At 41.3% G+C, this 20,978-nt stretch overlaps 1 protein-coding gene across 4 annotated transcripts in view; it reads left to right on the forward strand.

The window, feature by feature from the left end:
• Positions 1 to 20,978, forward strand: part of NUP98 (nucleoporin 98) — a 61,650-nt gene that overhangs the window by 9,618 nt on the left and 31,054 nt on the right. The window contains exons 4-17 of one of the 4 annotated variants that reach the window (XM_030555920.1): positions 116 to 295; positions 1,880 to 2,019; positions 3,205 to 3,312; positions 4,100 to 4,277; positions 6,108 to 6,274; positions 6,487 to 6,630; positions 8,004 to 8,139; positions 12,725 to 12,817; positions 13,546 to 13,686; positions 14,825 to 14,958; positions 16,664 to 16,851; positions 18,017 to 18,133; positions 19,669 to 19,976; positions 20,444 to 20,557. In XM_030555920.1, the coding sequence (XP_030411780.1) occupies positions 116 to 295; positions 1,880 to 2,019; positions 3,205 to 3,312; positions 4,100 to 4,277; positions 6,108 to 6,274; positions 6,487 to 6,630; positions 8,004 to 8,139; positions 12,725 to 12,817; positions 13,546 to 13,686; positions 14,825 to 14,958; positions 16,664 to 16,851; positions 18,017 to 18,133; positions 19,669 to 19,976; positions 20,444 to 20,557 (2,148 nt within the window). The remainder of the gene's footprint in view (positions 1 to 115; positions 296 to 1,879; positions 2,020 to 3,204; positions 3,313 to 4,099; positions 4,278 to 6,107; positions 6,275 to 6,486; positions 6,631 to 8,003; positions 8,140 to 12,724; positions 12,818 to 13,545; positions 13,687 to 14,824; positions 14,959 to 16,663; positions 16,852 to 18,016; positions 18,134 to 19,668; positions 19,977 to 20,443; positions 20,558 to 20,978) is intronic. The other 3 variants (XM_030555930.1, XM_030555939.1, XM_030555947.1) reach the window with 3 other exon arrangements.

Below are 20,978 nucleotides of genomic sequence, written 5' to 3' on the forward strand. Positions count from 1 at the left end.
AAATTGCTGTATAATTGAGTCCTCAGTAACCAGAATTAATCACTCTAACTTGTTCACATGGTGGTGTTGAAAATAGGTGTTTTTACTTTAATCCTGTTGTGTATTCTGGTTTCAGGAGGATTGTTTGGTTCAAGTACGTTTAGCCAACCAGCCACCTCCTCCACAAGCACTGGCTTTGGGTTTGGAACATCAACTGGAACTTCCAATAGCTTGTTTGGGACTGCCAGCACTGGTGGAGGTCTCTTTTCTTCCCAGAATAATGCCTTTGCTCAGAATAAACCGGCTGGGTTTGGAAGTGAGTAGAAACTACCGCATGTTTTCCAGCTCTGGTTTCTTGCTTTAAGTAGACATTGAAGGACGATGGTTAAACTAGCATGAAACACATGGCTGAACAAATGGTGCAGATTCATTATGACAGCTGTGCCTTCACTACCTTTTCCCTGAAGCTTTGCCAACAATAGCATTTACTGAGATCCACAGTACTCATAGGTGAACTGTTCTGCTCTTTATATAATATCTGTAGCTAGGACTCTGGGACATGGATCTCAAATACATTGGCTGATATTACTGTTTGCAGCTTGTCCAGTTACAAGACTCGATCTTCATACTGGATTCATTTCATTTTAGTTTTTAATCCCTGCAACAGTGTTCTTTCTAGTACAGGAATAAAATCACTCTTCAGTCCTCTGGCACTAGCATGTTAGAAACCCCTTTTATGAAATGTGCTATAAAGGAAGCTTTTTGCTATACAAGACAGCCCCTGCAGTTGCTGCCACAAACTCTTCTGAGCCAGAGGAGTTACTCCTTGCCCCTGCTTCCCCAAGGGACCAAGCTAATTCCTGAACTGCATGAGAGTCACTTCCATTGCCTCTTGAATTAATCTTCTAGCAAGAGCTCCATGCACATAGCGCACAACTTCCCTAGTTGTGGTGCCAGAAGCAGAGTGAAACGAGCTAGGATTGTTACTCTTTTGTTCTCCATTGCTTGGTATGTGGAATGTACTGAGCACAGGCTTGATTTCTGCTATAGAATACTGCTTCAGGGGAATGTAAATGCAGGGTTCCTGCGTTGGTATAAATCCCCAGCAGCAATGTTTTTACTTATTCCACTGATGCTCCTTTAGTGCCTTATGAAAAGCTTTCACAGAATCTCTTGAAAGGTTCTAGAGGATCAAGAAGCTTGTAGGTAATACAGGGAGTGTTAAACCAGGAACTTGGGGAGTTTTCCAAACAGGAGATGTCATCAGAGAAGCAGAATGACATCTGTGCCAAACAAGATTAAACTTGAGGCCTGTTTTCTTAATATCATGATGGTAGGAAGTTCTGCATCATCTTGAATTAGTTTGTGGCAGATACTTGATCCCACCTGTGTTCATTGATTCTGGCTGGTCTTTGCCACTGCAAGAGCACTGTTTGCATATAACTTAAGGCAGTTGTATCACGGTCTCCCACAATATAGTCTCTTCCCCAAAGAGGTTAACCTAAGTTAGGATCTAACGTGAAGAAATAGTGTCACAATAATGGTTAGGGGGGTGCAATCTGAATAGCTAGACAAGGTCATATGGCTGACTTGGTCTGTTTTTACATCTTTAACAACTGTTGATCTATAGGTTATATACATGACTGTCTCATGAAATCTATCCCAAGTTTGTCCTCTGCCAATGAAGTTGTGAGCTATTTCAAAGACATCTAAGTGGTATATGAAAGGAGGAGACAGAAGAAAAGGCTTTAAAATGCATGGTTCTGAAACTTAACTCTGTGTCTCAAATCTCAGTACTCTAGTGTGATTTGAATAAAATAATTGAGTTGTAATTCTTAAACACATTTGGAAATTCTCTAATGACTTTCATTTTAATATGGATTCTTTTTCTTATTTACAGACTTTGGAACAAGTACCAGCAGTGGAGGTCTCTTTGGAACCACTAACACTGCCTCCAACCCTTTTGGGGGTACATCTGGCTCTCTCTTTGGGCCAACTAGCTTTACTGCTGCTCCAACTGGGACTACCATTAAATTTAATGTAAGTGCTGTTTATTTTCTTAAAGTCTAACTTCTGCTTATTGTAGGGAACTTTACATTCTGCTATTCTTTACCTATGGAATAAAATAACTGATTCATAGGCAGTTGTAGAAGGCATCTGCACTTCAGTAGAACTATTGTAGTGGAGGCAGCTTGTGCAAGCAGTTGTCCAGAAATAATTCACCAGCTTGCTTTGGTATGGAAAAGTCTTGAATTATTGTATGGGAAACATAGATTAACTTCTCATCTAGATTTGTTAGAGCTGCATAGACCTAGAGTTTGTGTCTGAATTCTTGCCAGACAGACTTTATTACTAGCTGTCATTTAAAATAGAATTTTCAGAGTGCTGACAAATGTTAAAATTCTATTGCAACTCTCTTTATAATCAAGACTAAATTCTTGATTACAAATCAAGACTAAATTTTAAAATGCAGTGGAGACTAAGCTTTGTTGGTATGTTAGTGGTATGTTGTCCCCTTCGGAGTCAGTGCAGCTCTAGAAAGATTGATTGAAACACCAAGAATCTTTCTAGATTACTCTTTAGGATGAGGCTCCTTTAAGAGGTGCCTGGAATAAATAAACCTGAAGATTCTGTGGCAGTTGACAAGTGAATGATGGTCCGAAAGAGGAGAAACTGCAAAAATGGGGTAATAGTGAAAGATTTCAACCTCTGTCTGCCCTGGAGGGCAGCTGAGGATGTGGCTCATCCTGCCAGACACTCCTGTGACTGATCTTTACAAACTTAAAGAGGGCTGAGGGTGCACACAACGTACTGCAGCATCCTAATAGAAATGGAGACTTTTTACTGAAATCATCTCTCAGGAAATGATGAACTTCAACGGAATGGACAGAATAGTGAAAAGAAACTTGAGCATATGTGATCCTCCCTAGGATAGGGAGAAAGGTTGTTGGGGATAACTCTCAAAGGGTTTAGAGAACTATATCAGAAGTCTGGGGACATGTTGCCTTTAAGAATTACAAACTAAAAAGGCAAATTGCATTGAGTTCTGAGAATTATTGGGGGGAATTCAAGGCCACTGCTGCGCATAGCGCAGTGCTGTGCCATTCCAGTGCCTGTACTAAATGTAGGCATTGCATTTAGGCAGTATGTATCTGGACAGTAGACATTTACGCTTATAAAAACATAGGTGAACATGAAACAAATTGCGTATCTCTTTTCTTGCAGCCACCAACCGGCACAGATACTATGGTAAAATCTGGAGTTAGCACTAACATCAGCACTAAGCACCAGTGTATTACTGCTATGAAGGAGTATGAAAGCAAATCCCTAGAGGTCAGTCAAATCAAAGATTTAAACTTTTTTGCTGCCTCCCTCACTAAGCTTTGGTCTTATGACTTATATGGTACCTGAGCATCCTGACATTAAAATATTTAATTTTCAGTGCCTGCATTATTTTAATGATGATGTTCTTTGAAGGCTGTTCACTTTCTAAAGTGATATACCTGTGGCAGGCTGACTTGTCATCCAGTAGAGCAATTCGCTTTTCATTTGCCTCAGCTGGGCTTTTAAATGCTTAACGTGGCATCCTCTACAGATCTGAAAATAGCTCTTAGACTATCTTGGGATGAAAGGGAGAAACATACTGTAAAGAACAATTCTTCATTGGAGAGAGAATGAGAGGGTGATTAGCATGTAGGGGCTGTGGAGCTCTCTAGTATTCTTCTCTTTGGGGTCTTCGCTCTGAAAGCTCTTCACTTGAAAGGCAAATCGTTTGTAAAACTTCAACAAGTCTCCTAGTCAGAAGACCCTGTTAACTTTACAAGGTGGGTCATTGTTTATTTAAAAAAGTTTAACATGAACTAGCGAGTGTACTTAAGGAAACCTACTGTCAGAACTGGAATTGACTTAAGCATTGAATATTATTGAAACCTGTAACATCTCTAAAGTGGTAATACATTTTGAATGTTCCCTCTGTACATGTCGGAGTTTTTTTTTGAGGGGGTGGTGGGTGTCCAGTTCCTGAGCTTAATGCATTTAAGAGCTACAACGCAATTGCTCAAACTTGGTTTGTGCGACATGGTGTGACTGTGTAAAGAAAACTAGTGTGTTTTTTGGTTAGGAACTCCGTTTGGAAGATTACCAGGCAAACAGGAAAGGGCCCTCAAATCCAGCGGTAGCAGCGGCGGGGTTATTTGGATCCTCCACAGCTACATCCAGTGCAGCTACTGGACTGTTTGGCTCCTCCACCACTAATGCAGGTTTTTCATATGGACAGAATAAAACAGCTTTTGGAACCAGTAAGTGTTGACATACCTACTAGCTTTACTGTCACCATAGACCTTGCTACTTAGGAATTCAAGGCTACTTACCTTTTCCGCACTTTGCTCTTCGGGCAATTTACATTAGTAAACTCACTTTATACAACTAGATTATGACTGTTATCAAACGTTGGTTGTTAAACACTTGTGTTAAACAAATCTTGCATCAGTTCATGCACCAGTGTAGTGTCTTTCGACAAATATTGAGAGGGGATCTGACATTACAAGAAAGCTTACAGTCCTTGTGTGCTGTTAACAAAAAAATCACTGATAAATAGAACTCATTCATGATATTGGTAGTGTAATCAATCAAACGCATAGGAATGAAGTCCAGCCCAGTTCTGCTAACTAAGTTAGGACAAAACCCCCAATAGAAAATGTACTTAATGCTTGTAGGAACTTCCTTCCTTCATTAGAGCAAAATCAGGGTAACTTCTACTTCATTAGAGGAAAAAACCGTAGCCTCCTGCTGCCCTCTTACCACAAGCAGCGTGTGTGTACCTCCATTGCAGGGGTCTCTTGGCCAAAGAAAATAACTGAAAACCAAGCGAATGTAATTCACTTCTGTGACACCACTTCCATGATTTAATTTGCCCTGTGGAGTAAACAATCTTGTTAAAAAATCAGTGCTAGCGCAAAACGGAAATGTGTTGATGGGAAGAACAGCTCAAAGAGATTAGCTTGGTAACTAAGTTGCAATACAGAACTTCTGCTAACATTTCCCTACATTCAGGTATGCAATATTAGGGCAGACTTGTATAATTATAAAATCAGTGACCATAAACTCAAGATGGAAATTGCTGCAAACCATTGTATAAACACCAGTGTATGCCTGCCCCATCAAAGAATAAGATTTTGCTTGGGCACATTTTAAGGTTCTTGTGGATTGGGTTAAGTCAGCCATCCTAGAGTATGATTTTTGTACACAGTTCAAAACCTCCCATGAGATTGGCCATAGATTATTTTCTCTGTGGCCATGATGTCCCATGATGTCCAGAGGAACATATCAGGAAAGGTGGGGTTATGAGCACAAGAGACAAACTTTTATGAGAGCTGGAGCTAGACTAGAAATTATTGAAGAGATAACAATGGCTGTGAACTTTATCACTTTCCAAACAAAGTGCAAAACTCATTTCTTTGGATGTGGCTTGATAAGTTTTTGTGTTTGTGTGTACTTTCAGAACTTCCTGTCAGTCACACGCAAGCAGAATTAGTCAAGTTGTTTCTCCTAGAGGCTGAAAAAGAATAAAAAATTAATGTTTGGGAGGAGTTTAGACAGTCCTATGTATTGGCTGCTGTAGAAATTGCTAGATAATAGTAGACTTTGAACTTTTGATGTTGGGTGCCATCTGTAAGAATTGTTCCTTTTGCTAGCCTTTTTTGGTTGCCTTCTCTCCCCCGATGCATCAGGCTAGTCGGATGTTGACACCACAATCCAAGTGGTACAATACAGGTCCAGCTAACCATGTAAAACGGGTCTTTGGTCAGTCAGCTCTATGAGAGAATATGTATCACATTTGTAAGCTGTCACTCTGGAACAAATCCCAGGATTTGTTTAATACTAGCACTGATGATCACAGGCAGGTTTAAAAAAAAAAATCACATCTAACAGGTTACATGAACCATTAACTTTTTTTAAAAATTGGGATACAGTATTCATGATTTTCCACATGACACTGTTACTTGATTTTGAATTCAACCATCTATTTTAGATTACTGGTTTCTGCATTTATCTTACTCGACTCCAATGCATCAATTTGACTCCGGGCTCTAAGTCTGTAATCTGTGCTCTCATTTCCTTGATCATAGGTACGACTGGCTTTGGAACAGGAACAGCTGGGAGCCTTTTTGGTCAGCAGCCTCAGCAGACTACCAGTCTGTTCAGCAAACCATTTGGCCAGGCCACCACAACGCAGAACACTGGCTTTTCTTTTGGGAACACCAGCACTCTTGGACAACCAAATACAAACACGATGGTAAGAGAGTGAGAGCTAGTTGTATTTAAATTCTTCTGTAATATAGGTTCGTGAAAATATATTCCATTCTGCATCAAAGGGTTTATCATGGATTCTGATTATTAACTCTGATCTTCAGAGCTACTTATCTTTGCAATAGTCCAACAAGAGTGCAATAACTGTTCTTTGGAGTTAGATACCGGTCCTTTTTCAAACAAGATTTATGTTTGCAGGGTTTATTTGGGGCAACCCAAGCCTCGCCGTCTGGAAGCCTTTTTGGCACAGCTGCCAACACAAATGCTGCCACTGGATTTGGAGCGGGAACGGGAACTGGTCTCTTTGGACAAGCCAACACAGGATTTGGTGTTGGCGGTTCGGTATGTCTGTACCTTAGTAATGAAATTGACTAAGGATGTAAAAACGTCATTATTTTTAGAGGCCTGCAGCAGGTTTCTGTGCATCAATGTGCCCCTGCAAAGTAGTGTGATCTGAACTGTCAGGGTATTTCTAGTGACTTCATAAAACCACATTGCTTTTATAATTTCACTATAATCCCAGGGAACTAGAGCCTTAACTGTTATATTAAGGGTATAATATAAAATACATAGAATGAACACAGGTCCCATGGAGTTGCTGAGAATGTTATAGGAACTGACAGGCAAATGGCTAGTACTGTCCAGAGATGTTCAAGATGCTATAATATAGTGTCAAAAGCACAAATGACAAAAGTGCCCGAGTAATTGACCTATAAAATGATTGGTATTGAGTGTACACTTAGAGCTTGTCTTCTCTACTGGGGAGATCAGTGCTGCTGCAATTGATGCAGCAGGTGTTGATTTAGCGGGTCTTCACTAGACCTGCTAAATCATTGGTAGAGCACTCTCCGGTCGACTCTGGTACTCCAGCTCCCTGAGAAGAGTAAGGTAAGTCGACCGGAGAGCTTCTCTCATCGACACAGTGCCGTGAAGTCAGCCTAAGCTTCGTCAACTCCAGCTACGTTATTCACATAGCTGGAGTAGCGTAAATTAGGTCGATTTACCCTGGTAGTGAAGACATGCCCTTAGACATGACTAGAGTTGTTAGCAGATCCAAACCACTTCATGTCTGAGTATCTTTGTACTACATATGACACAAGAAATAAAAACCCTATACATATGTGGAAAAACTATTCTTATAAAATATCCTTAACTTCTAATATCACTAGTTCACATATGAATTTAATTTTACTTACTTTAATATATCGGTAATGAACTTTGCTCTAGCATTTACATGCTAACACTTGACTTCAGGCCCTTGGGTTGCTAAATGAACCGAACTGTAGCAGGAGTAATAAAGAATCTTGAGTGTCTTAGCTCTGCGCTTCTTCAGAGCATTTGTAGGTGCTCATAGTGCTGTGGTGGGCACATTATTTAAAATAAAAACTAATTCAACAGAATTTGGCATTCTGTTAGTGAGTTGGATATCAAACACATTGCTGGTTTTTTTCTAATAGACTTGTTAAATTCATTCAGCAATAGAATTCTCTTAATTCCATCTCACTGTAGCTGTTTCACTGTTTTCCTGACAGCCAGCTAAACCAATGCCCAAGTTTTGTGCGCAGTAGATAATGGGCCTCTCCTAATTTTGGATCAGGAGATTGTTTCCTTGGCAGCCTTAAATGTACCACGTGCATAGGTGCGTTTACAACAGATTTTCATAATAAGTGTAACATGGATGTCAGAATTTTAAAAGCATGTTGCTCTCCTTTCAGACCCTGTTTGGTAAGCCTGCTGGATTTGGAACCACCACGACCAGTGCTCCTTCGTTTGGTACAACTACTGGCAGCGGGCTCTTTGGTAACAAACCAACCCTGACTTTAGGAACCAATACAAACACTTCCAATTTTGGTACATATAAGAAAGTGAGATTCAGTCTCTTAAAGTTACACTGAATATACCACACACCAGGCTACTGAATCTTATACTAAATGATTGTGAATCTTAAAATTCTCAGGTAAGCTGTGCTTGATGCATATTGCTGAAGGGGAAAGCTTGAAGTCTTGGACAATGACTTGTTCCTCTTTTGCTTGTAAACTGATTTTGCATTCTATTTGTATGGGAGTTTCAGGTTCAGTATGCTACTGTCTTCTTGCAGACTTTGTAGACAGGACTCTCTGAACCAAATAAGAGGTAGATAGTTGAGTTTTTAAAACATGCACTGTTACTTAATAGCAAATATCATGTGGTGCATGTTATATAGTTTGAATTAAAACTTGTAGGTATGAATGGGAATACAATATACAAATTCTCCAAGAGGTTGTAAAGGTCAGGGTAGAACTTTATTTCTTGTTGCAGTTTCTAACGACTTCATTTACAACTGAACTAGTAACTTGTTAAAAACTGGACATTTCATTAATGTTGGCTCCAAAAGTAGGTAAAGTTGAGTGAATAAGAGGGTTATTGTGTAAGATACCAAGTTAGTGATGTCATTCTCTTTTTAATAAGTCCCGTGAAATCTGTTGTCTTTTGGTTTTACAGAGCTGAGACCAAAGAAGCTGCATGCTAAAATTGAGAGAAATAGTGGCTTTAGAACTACTGAAATGCTGCTTTATGTTGACACAAAATCCAAGTGTGAAATATAATTCTCTCCCAAAAGACAGATTCAGGCATCAGTCAAATGAGCTTTGAGTGGACAGTCCAGCAGGCATGGGATGGATTTGTGCTGGCCAGGCTTAAAGGAGGGATCTTTTGTTTTGAGAAAAGGTCGATTTTGAGTCCTGTGTTCCAGATTTTGTAGAAGAGTAATTGTCTAGCATTCTGTTTCTGGGCTGCTAATAATCTTGGTGTTTGAAGTATATACTTTCAGTAGCAAAAAATGTTGACTATAGCAAGCTTCATTCTTAACTGATTTGTTATACTAGCATAGATGCAACTTGCAAGAGGATGATAGTTCGGTATTGTATTTCTGCTGTTAGTGCTATTACTCTGACTCTGTTGCCCTTGCATGGACTAACCACCACCTTTTTAATTGGATGGCTTCACAATCTTCAGTTTAACCGCTAATCTGCCTGTTAGATTTGGATTACATTTGATTTAAATTAAAGAAATGGAATTGAACTGTGCACTCCTATGTACTTGAGTTGTGAACTGCTTTCTCAGTAAGAATCAGAGAGGGGTGTGTGTGTGGTATAAACAGTGTAAAATGGGACTTGTTTTGTCCAGTAGGGTTGAAGAAACTTTAAAACATCTTGTTCTGCGACCACATCTAGATCCTTTCTGGTTTTCAGTAAAATCTGAAATCTTGATATCTGTAATTGAAACATATCTTGGAAGGCAATACTGTTCTGTAATAAGTGTTTTTAATTGTGCTTGAATGGTGAACATTTATTATATTACTGTTAAATTTCTTTGCCATAGCTATCCTCTTTTTTGAGGAAATTTGGAATGGCAAATGCCAAAACTGCTCACTCTAAATATATTTTCTGAAACTGGACAATATAGATTTCTCAGGCCTGCCTTTAAGTTTTTTCTCATGTATTCATTTGTATTCAGTATTAAATATATAGACAACAGGATCTTTTCACAGAAGTTAATTTGCAGATGCATAGTCCCTATCTGATGCATGAACAACTACTGTCAATCTTTGGGGCTGATTATCATCTTAGACTACAGGTGGAAAATAAGCAAATGGAATTACTTACTAACTTCTATGCAGTTGCTGTTTTTTAAGGGTGTGGAATTGGGGGCACGGGATGCGGAAGCAAGGAAAATACAAACACCTGTGTGCAGAACTCTAAATACTCAAATGGCTGAGTCATCAGTCGGTTTATAAATCCTAGATCAGGATTTTGTGCAGTGTTCGGTTAGTCTTCAACCATCCCATCTTTACAGAAAAGTCAACTTGTTGTGCAGCTCTTCCAGATTACTCATTAGCTTTTGGCTATTTGTCCGTATTTATTTACTCTTCAGTAAGAACTCCATTTTTTTTTTAATGGCTGCTTGAAGGTATCTAATTGTGAAGAGATGTTCTCACTTGGGAGCACACTTGTCTTCCTACTATGTCCTAGTTTGATTCTTTGCTCAGTGATGTCTGTCTTGCTGATGTGCTGTCAAGGCTGCTTTTTCATTGGTGGTCTGTAATAGTAATCCGACCACTCTTCTCTCAGGCCAAACTTACCCTGAGACATCTAGATAAGGTCTGTGTCTACACTACGGGATTATTCCGATTTTACATAAACCGGTTTTATAAGACAGATTGTATAAAGTCGAGTGCATGCGGCCACACTAAGCACATTCATTTGGCAGTGTGCATCCATGTACCGAGGCTAGCGTCGATTTCCGGAGCGTTGCACTGTGGGTAGCTATCCTGTAGCTATCCCATAGTTCCCGCAGTCTCCCCCGCCCATTGGAATTCTGGGTTGAGATCCCAGTGCATGATGGTGCAAAAACAGTGTCGCGGGTGATTCTGGGTAAATGTCATCAGTCATTCCTTCCTCCGTGAAAGCAACGGCAGACAATCATTTCGCGCCCTTTCTCCCTGGATTGCCCTGGCAGACGCCGTAGCACAGCAACCATGGAGCCCGTTTTGCCTTTTATCACTGTCACCGTATGTGTACTGGATGCCGCTGACAGAGACGGTACTGCAGTGCTACACAGCAGCATTCATTTTCCATTGCAAGGTAGCAGAGATGGTTACCAATCGTTCTGTACCATCTGCTGTGCCATTGTAAATTGGTTATGAGATGATGGTTATCAGTCGTTCTGTACCGTCTGCTGCTGTCATGAGTGCTCCTGGCTGGTCTTAGCTGAGGTCAGCCGGGGGCGCAAAGACAAAAATGGGAATGACTCCCCGAGTCAATCCCTCCTTTATGGTTTATCTAAAAAGAGTCAGTCCTGCCTAGAATATGGGGCAAGTACACTGATTCTCTAGTACATCAGAGAGCACAGGCACTCCGTGTCAGATTCCGCAGAAATGAAGAGCTGCATGCCATTCACGGGGGGTGCCCCTGCAATGACCCCACCCATTGATTCTCTTCTCCCCCAACCTTTCTGGGCTATCGTGGCAGTGTCATCCATTTGTGTGATGAAGTAATAAAGAATTCAGGAATAAGAAACACTGACTTTTTAGTGAGATAAAAAGAGGGGGAGACAGCCTTCAGCTGCTATGATAGTCCAGGCAGTACAGAATCTTTTCTTTAGACATGAAAGAGGGGGCGAGCTGATGGAACTCAGCCCCCAGTTGCTATGATGAGGACGGTTACCAGCCGTTCTGTACCATCTACCGGGAATGACCGGGAGTCATTCCTATTTTTACCCAGGCGCCCCTGGCCAACCTCACCTGAGGCCAGCCAGGAGCACTCACGGGCTGATGACAATGGATAGCAGTCATATTGTACCATCTGCCACCGGGTAGGGGAGAGGCTGCTGCTATTCATTGCCGCAGCACCGCGTCTACCAGCAGCATGCAGTAGACATAGGGTGACACACGAAGTCAAGAAACGATTTTTTTCCCCTTTTCTTTCACGGGGGACGAGGAGGGGTGTAAATTGTCGACACATACCCTGAAACACCCTGAACAATGTGTTTCACCCTACAGGCATTGGGAGCTCAGCCAAGAATGCAAATGCTTTTCGGAGACTGCGGGGACTGTGGGATAGCTGGAGTCCTCAGTACCTCCTCCCTCCCTCCATGAGCGTCCATTTGATTCTTTCGCTTTCCGTTACGCTTGTCACACAGCACTGTGCTGTGGACTCTGTATCATAGCCTGGAGATTTTTTTCAAATGCCTTCTCATTTCGTCTTCTGTAACGGAGCTGTGATAGAACAGATTTGTCTCCTCATACAGCGATCAGATCCAGTACCTCCCATATGGCCCATGCTGGAGCTCTTTTTGGATTTGGGACTGCATTGCCACCCGTGCTGATCAGAGCTCCACGCTGGGCAAACAGGAAATGAAATTCAAAAGTTCGTGGGGCTTTTCCTGTTTACCTGGCCAGTGCATCTGAGTTCAGATTGCTGTCCAGAGCAGTCACAATGGTGCACTGTGGGATACTGCCCGGAGGCCAATACTGTCAACTTGCGGCCACACTAACCCTAATCCGATGTGGTAATACCGATTTCAGCGCTACTCCTCTCGTTGGGGAGGAGTATAGAAACCGGTTTAAAGAGCCCTTTATATCGATATAAAGGGCCTCGTAGCGTGGATGGGTGCAGTGTTAAATAGGTTTAATGCTACTAAAATCGATTTAAACACGTAGTGTAGACCAGGCCTCAGAGATGCTTTGTAAAACTCTAGTGTGGCTTTAAAACACATTTTCACCATCTGAAGGCCTTAAATTCTATTTGAGCTCCAGAAACAGCATGTGACGTTTATTGGGTATACTAATGATGGCAAAGTTGTCCTTAGCCAGGTGATGCTTGTTTGTTTAGAATCCTTTGCAGAGAAAGTTGAATGTTACCTTAAAAGTAGTGCACTAATTCTTTTGTACTCCTAGGTTTTGGTGCGAGCACTGCTGGGAATAGTATCTTTGGAAATAAGCCTGCAGCTGGAACACTCGGCGCTGGACTGGGAACAGGATTTGGAACAGGTTAATTTAAAAAAAAAAAAAAAAAAAAGCTTCCAGGGGATGGTGTGTAATACTGAGGCATCCATAATTGGGATTTCTTTCTAACTGTCATAATAGTTCAGGATCTGTAATGGCAGGTATTGGGGAAATCCAGAGACTGGACTGCCTCAGAGCAGAATGAAATTGAGTCTGCACTCTTTGAAATGTCTTTTTAGCACTCTGAGAGATCTCTCCTCCTCCCTCCCCTTCCCAGTTCATACAAGACCTTGTGTAATAGAAGATATTAATAAATAATGAGGATTCACCCAGGAATGTTATGCTGTCTAGTTAGCTACAGGTTTAAGAAATTTCCAGTACATTGTGGTATCTAGTCCTGTAACAACTTTCAACTCTGGTTAGTGAGCGTTTGGTTGTTTATTCTGCACAAACCTTATCTATATTGGAATTGGGCTTTCCTAATGTAAAGTGTTAGAATGGTAGGAGCTCACCAATGGTTAATAGTTAACTCTATGGTTCAGAGAGTGTATAGGATTAGATTAATAATTTGCTCTAATAACGTGATCAGAACAGGAAAGTTTTTTCCCTTGACTTGTAAGAATCCACAGATAACTTACAATGGGTTCAGTAAAACTTCTTTTTGCAATTCAACAAATGACAGTTGAGGGAATTCTTAAATGCGTGGACTAAACTTAATTTGTCTGCAAGCGCGTGATGGAACCTTCTGTAAACTGCTGCTGTCCTCTGTGTAGCTCTTAGTGCAGGGCAGACTTCACTATTTGGAAACACCCAGCCTAAATTAGGTGGAACACTGGGAACAGGAGCATTTGGAGCGCCTGGATTCAATACATCAACAGCCACCCTGGGCTTTGGAGCTCCCCAGCCTGCTGTGGGTAAGAGTGCAATTTACCAAGTTTAGTTACTTCAGTCCAAGGTAGTGGAACAGTATCTCTTGCAGATCCTGGGCAAGATAATGGAGGGGCTAATACAGGAGTCTATTTAGTAAAGAATTCAAAGAGGGTAATATAATTAATGCCAAATCAACATGGGTTTAGGGAAGATAGATCTTGTCAAGTTAACTTTCGTTTTTAATGAGATGTCAAGTTTGGTTGATAAAAGTAAGTGTTTGGTGGAATATGCTTACCCTACAAAAGTCTCTTTGATTTTGTATTGCATGACATTTAAAAAAACCCCAAACCTAGAACAATAGGAAATTAACATGGCAGACATAAGTGGATTAAAAACAGGCCACCTGATAAGTCTCAAAATGTAATTGTAAATGGGGAATCACTGAGTGTGTGTATTTTTAGTGCGGTCCTGTGGCATTTGGTCCATGGCCCTATGCTGCTTAACTTTTATCAAAGGCTTGGAAAATCATCACTTATAAAGTTTGCAGATGGCTCAAATTGAGGGAGTGGTAAATAATGAAGAGGTCACTGATACAGAGCAATCTGGATTGCTCTGTAAGCTAGGAGCACGCAAACTACGTGTTATAATATGGGTAAACGTATACATTTAGGACCAAAGAATGTAGGTCATACTTAGGGTGACTATCCCAGGAAGCAGTGACTCTGAAAAATTTGGGGGTCATGGTAGATAATCAGCTGAACAAGTGAATTTCAAGATAGTTGAACCTTCAGAGAAGGGTCTTGCACCAACATTAATCAGACTTGGAAGGGATACAGCACACTGGGCTTGAAACTAACAAGTGCAGATAACCATTAACAAGTTCTGCCAGGCCAAGTTAGGCTCCGGGCTAATCTGCACAACTCCCTTCATTTTAGTTTTGCACAGGTGAAACGGATTTGAACTTTGTAAATTATTCTGATATACAAGAAAGGAATAGAATTCAGCTGGCTTTACAGGGCTGACAGTGGTAAAAAGTCACTGAAGTCAGCAGATCCAACTGTGAATACCCACAGGGGACAGATCTGATAAAGGGGACACTTCTATATTCCCTAAATGTCCTGAGGTGAGTCTGAGTACTAAATACATGGTTAGAAAAGATTAATCTCTCCGACTTTTATCTAGCATTGACAGACCCAAATGTTTCAGCTGCCCAACAAGCAGCTCTCCAGCAGCACTTCAACAGCTTGACCTACTCACCCTTTGGAGATTCTCCTCTCTTCAGAAACCCTATGTCTGACCCAAAGAAGAAAGAAGAGGTGAGGACTCAAATACTTGAAGATATTTTTATGGATAAGATTATGTTTATTGTAACTTCTCTGTATGGATTCGTTTTAAAAAATGAAGATATGAACATTTAGGGGCCCATTTTCCTAATATCATAGTCTTTAGCCTGGGGTGTTGAGAAACTAAGTGTTATATAACTAAGGCTCCATGTTTGTCACAGATTCCATAACTTACTGTGACTTCTGTAGTAGCCCCATGTGGCTGTCGCAGGAGCTGCCTGAGTAGCTTGGGTAGTCCCCGGATCAATTGCACTGGCTGCTGCTGGGGCATTTCTCAGGGTCTCCAATCAGAGCAGGAGGGGAGCTTGGGGTTGGGGCTGCTGCTTACCTGCGGGGTGGGGGGGGGGGATCAGCTCCCCTAGCTCACCATGCTGCTTCTGCCTGCAGCCAGGCACTGCCCCCAGAGCTCCCATTGGCCGCAGTTCCCAGCCAGAGGGAGCTGCAGAACTGGGTCTTGGGGCAGAGCAGAAGCAGCATGTGGAGCTCTAGGGAGCTGTGGCCGCTGCTTCCCAGGAGCTGGGTAAGGAGCCTGCCCCAGCACCTGTGCGCTCCTCCCCAGCACCCATGGTGCTTCCTTGTGTCGTGACACACCCCCATCCCCCAGATTGTGCCTCCCTCCCTGGAAAGCACCCACAGTGCTTCTCCCCCTTCCCCCCCACCCCCCAGGACAGGTCATGGGCCCATGAATTTTTGTTTACTGCCCGTGACCTGTCCATCACTTTTACTAAACATACCCGTGACTAAATTGTAGCCTTATATATAACACATACATTCTCACTATTTTATCTGTAACAGACAGCCACTTGGGATACCTAACTGCATATGTTGTGGTCATATATTAGACTTCTGTCTTCAGAAATGCCAAGCATCTGGCATTCCCAATGAGCTCTGTGGCTGTAGTAGATGCTCAGAATCACTAAGGGCTGGTCTACACTGCGGGGGGGTCAGTGTAAGATATGCAGCTTCAGCTACGAGAATCGCGTAGCTGAAGTCGATGTATCTTATTTCAGCTTACTCCCATCTTCATGGCGTGGGATCGACAGCCGCAGCTCCCCTATTGACTCTGCTTCCACCTCTCGCCCTGGTGGAGTTGCGGAGTGGACGGAGCGCGGTGGGGATTGATTGTGTCTAGACGAGACGCGATAAATCGATCCCTGGTGGGTAGTGTGGACATATCCTAAAAATCAGGCACTTAAACAATTCACAGTTATAGATTATAAATCCGTGTGTGATCTCATAACATTTGTTTGGAAAAAAATTATTATGTAAGATTCTTGCACTTACTTTACCAGTGTGGGGAAAACTCACTCTAAAGGAGCTGCAGTATTGCTGACATAACTCACTAAGTGGGGTTGATTTTTATTTCTTAAACAAGTGGTGGTAGTTTAAGCAAGTCACCTGCCAAAAGCATTAATCACACCTCAAATTGAGCTAGCACTGTTGCTGCCAAATCAGTAACCAAACAGAGAATACAGGGTGAATGTCTGTAGTTAACTTATCTTACAACATCACTTCTGAATTCTTGGTTTTTAGTTTGTTTACTCAGGGCAGAGATTTTTTTTGTCCTGACAACAATATTGGTCTAATTTCTGTGAAAATAAACAAGAAAACGTTAATCCTGTTTAGTCTTCAGTTTGAAAATCTGTTTTTTGGCTACATGAGTTTTTCTTTGTCTCAGAGACTGAAACCAACTAATCCAGCAGCCCAGAAGGCTTTGACTACGCCAACCCATTACAAACTGACCCCGCGACCAGCGACCAGAGTGCGACCAAAAGCTTTACAGACAGCAGGATCTTCCAAATCTCACCTCTTTGATGGGCTGGATGATGATGAGCCATCTCTATCTAATGGTGCATTCATGCCCAAGTTAGTTTTCTTTTTTCTTTGGAGATCAGTTTCATTCAGAAAAATGTTTGTTTAATCTTCCACCTCTTTCCATGTGGCTCAAGCACTCATAAATCAAATATGTGAGTGCACTTGCTCTCATAGCAGTTGTGTGTGGCTTCTGGCTTTTAATGAAGAAAGGTTACTACTTTGGTACCGTTAATGCATCCTATTTCATGTGTAGATGCTTGCCAACATACAACCTTAGCACCCAGACTCTCCAGTTAGGTCAGTAAATTGTCCTTTGTATAGTGCCTTCCTATTTGGTAACCATGCAGGCCCTGTAGCTTTGTTGATATGGATAGCAAAGATCCAAGACTTGCATATAAGTCTGGCAGAAAATATACTTACTGTAGTGAGACAAAAGTGGTCTATCATAAGTAATTGTCAAGTACTTTTAGAATAGTTTGTCAAACAAAATGATCCTGTGACTTAATTGTTACTGTATGGGAAACTAGATTCTGATCTATTACTTGTGACTATAAAAGTGTTGCTTATTTCAATTAATTTACAATATGAAAGACCAAAATATAAATTTTGTCTTTCATTAATAAATGTATTCTTTTACAAGTAACTTCCCTCAGATTCCTACTGGTATCTTCCCAGCCTACTGCATGTATTTAAAAACTGTCATTACATATAGAATCATAGTCAGATAAACTTAACTCTTCCCAGTCAGCCCTAGACTGTGCTCTTCTGGAGTTGTAGTACAAAATTGCAGCTTCCTGTGTCTTCCAGTTTACCTTGGTTAAAGGTCTTTAGAAATGGCCTGTGTTCAATATAAAACATAGGCTTTAGAAAGCTTCCTGTTGTATGAGGGTGGCTGTTCTATTTAATATTAGCCCTGGAAGTCACTTCCACTCTCCTCTGAAGTGGTGTGGTGGTGAGGCGGACTCAGTGTTTGTGTAAAAACAAAAAAAACCACGCCCCCAACTCCCTCCTCCCCCCCATTGGAATAACAAACTGACACCTCATTCCCCTCTTGCTGACAGAACTTTGCAGTAGTTATGGCATTGTCATGACAGGATGCTAGCTAATGTAGCTTAAAGTTGGCTTAAATATTCTTCCATCCCTGATACTCTTGAGTCAAAAGTATGGCTCTCGTGTGCTGCAGATCACGGAGAACTGTTGCTTTGGTATATTTCAGGAAGAGCATCAAGAAGCTGGTTTTGAAAAATCTCAACAGCAGCAACTTGTTTTCTCCTGTCAGTCGTGAAGCTGAAGATCTGGAACCTCCATCTGAGTATCCAGAGAATGGAGAGCGGTATGTTTATACATGACACAGCTGATTATGCCACTAGGAAACCGTATTTAGTTAACACTTTCTCCTAAATAAATAAAGCTATGAAAAAGCGCTCTAAAATCTAAATCTATATGGTACATAACCCTCTTGCTTAGAAATAAGCTCATAGTTATTCGTGGGATCCACTGTCTTCAGTAGCTTAATACTACTACGAGAGCTATTTATAGACATCTTTGCAATGCTGATGTCATGGCAGTAGGTATGTTTTAAATATCCAAATAAGAATATGGACTGATAACACGCAATTTTTGTATGACTGATTTTTTTCCATCTAGTTGAAACTAAAATTCTTAATTGTAAAACAAGCTGTGTTTATAGAGGGACTTCAGTTCTAGGAGGTTAACAGATGTTTAAGCAACAAAGATAATCAGGGTTGTGGAACAGCTTTTGTACTAGAGGTCTATAAAATCATGAATGGTGTGGAAAAAGTGAATAAAATGTTTACTCTTTCCCTCAATACAAAAACCAGCGCTTGCCCATTGAAATTAATAGGCCGCATATTTAACTCTGGAAACAGGAAATAGCTTTTCACATAGCCCGCAGTTGTCCTGTGGAGTATATTGCCACAGGATGATGTGATGGCCAAAAGTATAACTGGATTAAAACAACTAGATAAGTTCACAGAGGATAGGTCCATCAATGGACATTAGCCAAGATGATCAGGGATATAACGGCATCCTCTGGGCAACCCAAAACTTGTGACTGCCAGAAGCTGGGAGAGGATCTCAGTAACTTTTTTCTGTACGCTCTCTCTGAAGCTCTGGGTCTGGCCGTTGTTTGAAGACAGATTGCTGGGCCAAATGGACCACTCGTCTGACCCGGTATGGCCGTTCTTACGAACAGTACAGGCTTCCTCACCAGTGTATCAATTAGAGCTGGGCAGGAAACTGTTTCCCATCCCTGGAAAACTACCAAGTTTTTTTGGGGGGGAAAATTCCCATCCAGACTTGCAAGCAGACAATCAGAAATGTTTGGGTCAGATCTAAATATCCCATTTCAACAATTTCAAAACACTCCCCACCCCCCACCCCAAATCTTTTGAAACAAACTTGTCAACGCTGACCCATTTCCGCAAATAGTTTCAGGTTCAACAAATGATTCATTATATAATGCCAAACATCTTGTTAAATTCCTGATCAGCTTTAGTCTCAGTTCTGACCTGGAGTCACCACCTAGTAAGGATTAGGGAAATACATTAGCTGTGTGCCCACTCAATCTGTGTTGCTGAGGCTTCCAGCTGTTGTGAACTAGGCATCACCACCCTAAGGTTAGCTTGCTCCTTTGGGCAGCAAGACATAATTAACTCTAAACCCATTTTTCCAAACCAATGTAATATATGTTCCAGGCACTGATGTCTAATGTTACATGTGACAGTGTACCTTCACGCAGCAGGAAGAATCTGGTGTGCCCTGTTGTGAGATGAGACACAAATGTGTTGTAACACTGACACAAGATTTCTTTAGAAATTAATGTGTTTGGCTTCATTCTTTCTTTAGGTTCAACTTTCTATCCAGATCTGTTGATGAGAACCACAGACAGGAGGGTGAGCGAGAGGAAGAGGATGATCACCATGAAGTGACTAGATTTTATACTAACCCGATTGCCAAACCCATCCCGCAGACCCCAGAGAATGCAGTGCACAAACACCAGAATAATGTGGATGATACCATTGTGGCTCTGAATATGAGGGTTGCCTTGCGGAATGGCCTGGAAGGCAGCAGTGAAGATGCTTCATTTCATGATGAGTCGCTGCAGGATGACCGTGAAGAAGAGAATGAGAATGTTTATAGTCTGCACCCAGCAGGTCAGATTGGCACTGCTGTGTGGTGCTGCTCTATCTTCAGTCTTCCTCCTTCCTGATTCTCTTGCTTGTCATTTAACTACATTCTTTGCTTTATTTTTAATGTATGCTGCCCTTGAATAATTTGCAGCTTTCTCTCCACCAAATGCCGTTCCTCAAAAAACAAATCTTCTTACCTTCTCCTCTCCCTCTTACCCAAGATGTTCCATGTTTTCATCTTACCTTAAATAAGACACTCAGTGCATGGAATTTTTCACTGTAAAGTAATATAAACTTGACACTGTTAATAAGAGGTCTGGATAGGCCCATCTGTACTCTGGCTTCTGTTACTTTGTTTGCTTACATTACATTGATTCCCAACTTCTGTTTAGGGCCCCTCAGCTGTCCTTCCGTTTTCTTGGCAAATGATTAAGAAAATTTCTGAAGTTAGTCTTGTCCTCATCTATGTGCTCAATTATTTTCTACTGCAGGAATTGTTTTAACAAAAGCTGGCTACTACACCATCCCGTCTATGGAGGATCTAACTAAACTTACCACTGACAGAGGAGAGTGTATTGTGACTGATTTCACTATAGGTCGTAAAGGTGAGCATAGAATCGTTATGGATATGTATTCTCCTGCCACCAACTCTCTTTTTAGAGATTTTAAAGCCCGGGCTTTGTATTTCTTCAGCATGAATGTAAAATAGCTGCCTTGCTTGGGAAATTTATCATCCCTAGGTGACGAAAGCTTTAACAAATCTTCAAATTGGCTGCACTGTCAAGTTGCATGAATTAGGCTACACAGTGAAACTAAAATCATAGCTTGTGAAATTCCAACACCTGGTATCTGAAAAGAACAAAACTTTCAGTAGTTCTCCAGATATTGAGGGTAGCTTAGGCCCAGAACTTGGACTTAATATTTTCCATAAAACTGTCTAGCTCAGCTTTATTGGCCAAGCTGAGTACTATTCATTACTTATTCACTTCTTGAGCTTCAAACTGGATTTTATGCAAATCCAATTAT

The sequence above is a fragment of the Gopherus evgoodei genome, chromosome 1 (assembly GCF_007399415.2).
Source record: "Gopherus evgoodei ecotype Sinaloan lineage chromosome 1, rGopEvg1_v1.p, whole genome shotgun sequence".
NCBI lineage: Eukaryota > Metazoa > Chordata > Testudines > Testudinidae > Gopherus > Gopherus evgoodei.